At 30.6% G+C, this 2,547-nt stretch overlaps 1 protein-coding gene across 1 annotated transcript; it reads right to left on the minus strand.

Moving 5' to 3' along the window:
* Positions 1 to 914: 914 nt before the first annotated feature.
* Positions 915 to 2,152, minus strand: LOC124923748 (histone H3.3). The gene is made up of 5 exons (XM_047463715.1): positions 2,068 to 2,152; positions 1,689 to 1,760; positions 1,526 to 1,602; positions 1,356 to 1,446; positions 915 to 1,272 (listed from the first exon to the last, which is right to left on the minus strand). The coding sequence occupies exons 2-5, from the start codon at positions 1,758 to 1,760 to the stop codon at positions 1,102 to 1,104; spliced, it is 411 nt and encodes a 136-aa protein (XP_047319671.1). The 5' UTR covers positions 2,068 to 2,152; the 3' UTR covers positions 915 to 1,101.
* Between the last annotated feature and the right edge of the window lie 395 nt (positions 2,153 to 2,547).

Below are 2,547 nucleotides of genomic sequence, written 5' to 3' on the forward strand. Positions count from 1 at the left end.
TATGATGTGTATGACCTTTTATATTTGTGTGGTGTAAAAAGTAAGAAGTGAAAGATATATTTAAATTTATGCTTTATTATTAATATAATAATTTTATATTAATGTATTAAAAAATTGATGAGAGATAATTAATAAAATAATTAAAAAGATATAATAAATGAAAAATAATGAATAAAAAAAATATTTAAATTTAATTAAGAAAGAAAAACAATTAGATTATATTGACATGCAAAAATTGAGTTCAATCTATTTAGATTATATTGAGTTTATTTTATCAATTAAGTGATGACATGTCATTTTTTTAAATATATATTTTTTTAAAATATAATATATATTAACAAGTTCATATGTTTAAATATAATATTATTTAAAGTACATTAATATATTTAGACATTCTGTAATATTACATGAGTTCAATCTGCATAATTGAACATATTTTATCCCAAATCCCAATTCATTTTGACATAAATTTTACCTCAACAGTTACATAGATTTTGACCCAGTTCTAGGTTTGAACCAAATCACTTATTTCCACCCAATTCCAGTTGAATACGTTGACTGAGTTTTTAGGAACCTATATCCATTTTAATTTTCAACCAGGGCTATATAACCAACCAATGCCAGATATTACTTGCAAGATTTTGGTGTACAACCCATCCTGCATACTTTAAAACTCAAACACAATAAACTTAATTCAACAACCCCTATATATGATTAATTTATTTGAATAAATATTTCTCGGAATTTGAGATTAATTTATTCAATTACTTGAATTCTAACTTGTATCCAATCCTAGATTGAATGTGACCAAAAGTGGATGTATCAGAGCCTTAAACCACAAATGATCCAAGGCCAAAAGGGAAAAACAAGTTATGGCATGAATGGTATAATAGCCAACAATTGAATTAAGACGATATGTATAATAGCCAAACTAGCTTAAAAAGCAACAAAATGACATGTTCATCACAATTGAGTTAAGCCAAAAGAAAATAGATCCAGACCATCATCAGTCAACATTCATCCTACTAATAAAGTTTTCGATTTCCTCCTAAACTATGACTGTAAACATTTAAAGAAAAACAAATGTAAAAACAACCCTCTCTAAGCCCTTTCACCCCTGATTCTTCTGGCAAGCTGGATGTCTTTGGGCATGATGGTCACTCGCTTGGCATGAATGGCGCAGAGATTAGTGTCTTCAAACAACCCAACTAGGTAAGCTTCAGCAGCCTCTTGAAGAGCCAGAACAGCATGGCTCTGGAACCTCAAATCAGTCTGAAAAAACAAGATTTGATTATCCTCTCTTAAATCAATACCCCAATTAAGATTTGATTTCAATATTATCCAAATTCTGTTACCTTAAAGTCCTGGGCAATTTCACGAACAAGCCTCTGGAATGGCAACTTCCTGATCAGGAGCTCAGTACTTTTCTGATACTTACGAATTTCACTGCAAACATAAACCTTAAATTAACCCACAAAGCCAAAACAAACAAGATTTGTAAAATTAGGGTTTTCATAGAACAAACCGAAGGGCGACGGTTCCGGGTCTGTATCTGTGAGGCTTCTTCACACCTCCAGTAGTTGGGGCAGACTTACGAGCAGCCTGAAACATCAACAGTTTAAAATTAGGGTTTTCATGGTACAAACCCTATAACGATGAATTAAAACTAAAACGGAGATTTCTCAAACCTTTGTTGCGAGCTGCTTCCTTGGAGCCTTACCACCGGTTGACTTACGAGCAGTTTGCTTGGTACGAGCCATCTAGAAAACAAGATAATTAAATCCAACAATTAGCTAATTAACATACCCTTGATTACAGTTTGCATATAAAAGAAAACCCTCATTCCTAAATCCTAACAAGAAACAATCAATACGCCCTAAATATCAAATGTATAGTCTCCTAGGTTCCTATTATTTGGAAAGGAAAGAATAAAAAAAACACAAACCCTAGTTATTCACGAACAGATGCAAGGGTCGGACTATAGAGAAATCTTGATTATGAACAAACAAGAACAGGAACAATTGAAATTTAAACATAGAAAAGACAAGGAGAGAGAGAGAAGCGTACCTCAAAAGATCGAAAAGAGATTTACTTGAGAAAGGAAGATCTGAAAAACAAGGGAATTGGTGAAGAGGAAGAAGAGGGATCTTGGTATTTATAACTCACTAAGGGCGGTTAAAGGGGCAGTGATTTTGACTTTTTCTTTGTAAATATCGTACGGTTAAATGATGATGATTGTGTGTTTTCTCATCTGATTTGAGTGGCTGAGATGTTTTTCATCCGGATCGTGAAGTAGGGATACTGGCTTCCTATTGGTCAGGCGAGTTTTTAGTTTCCATGATCTATAAGTAATTTTTATAAATAAATAAAATATAAGGAGTAGTATTATTAATATATAAAATATTAATGATAAGATAATTTATTTAATATTTTAATTAATTTATTTAATATTTTAATTAATTAATTTTAAAATATAATTAATTAATAAAAAAGCGTATAAAATAATATTTGATTCTTATTAGATTTAAAAAATAAAAATCATAATCA

The sequence above is a fragment of the Impatiens glandulifera genome, chromosome 2, assembly GCF_907164915.1.
Source record: "Impatiens glandulifera chromosome 2, dImpGla2.1, whole genome shotgun sequence".
NCBI classification, from domain to species: Eukaryota; Viridiplantae; Streptophyta; class Magnoliopsida; order Ericales; family Balsaminaceae; genus Impatiens; species Impatiens glandulifera.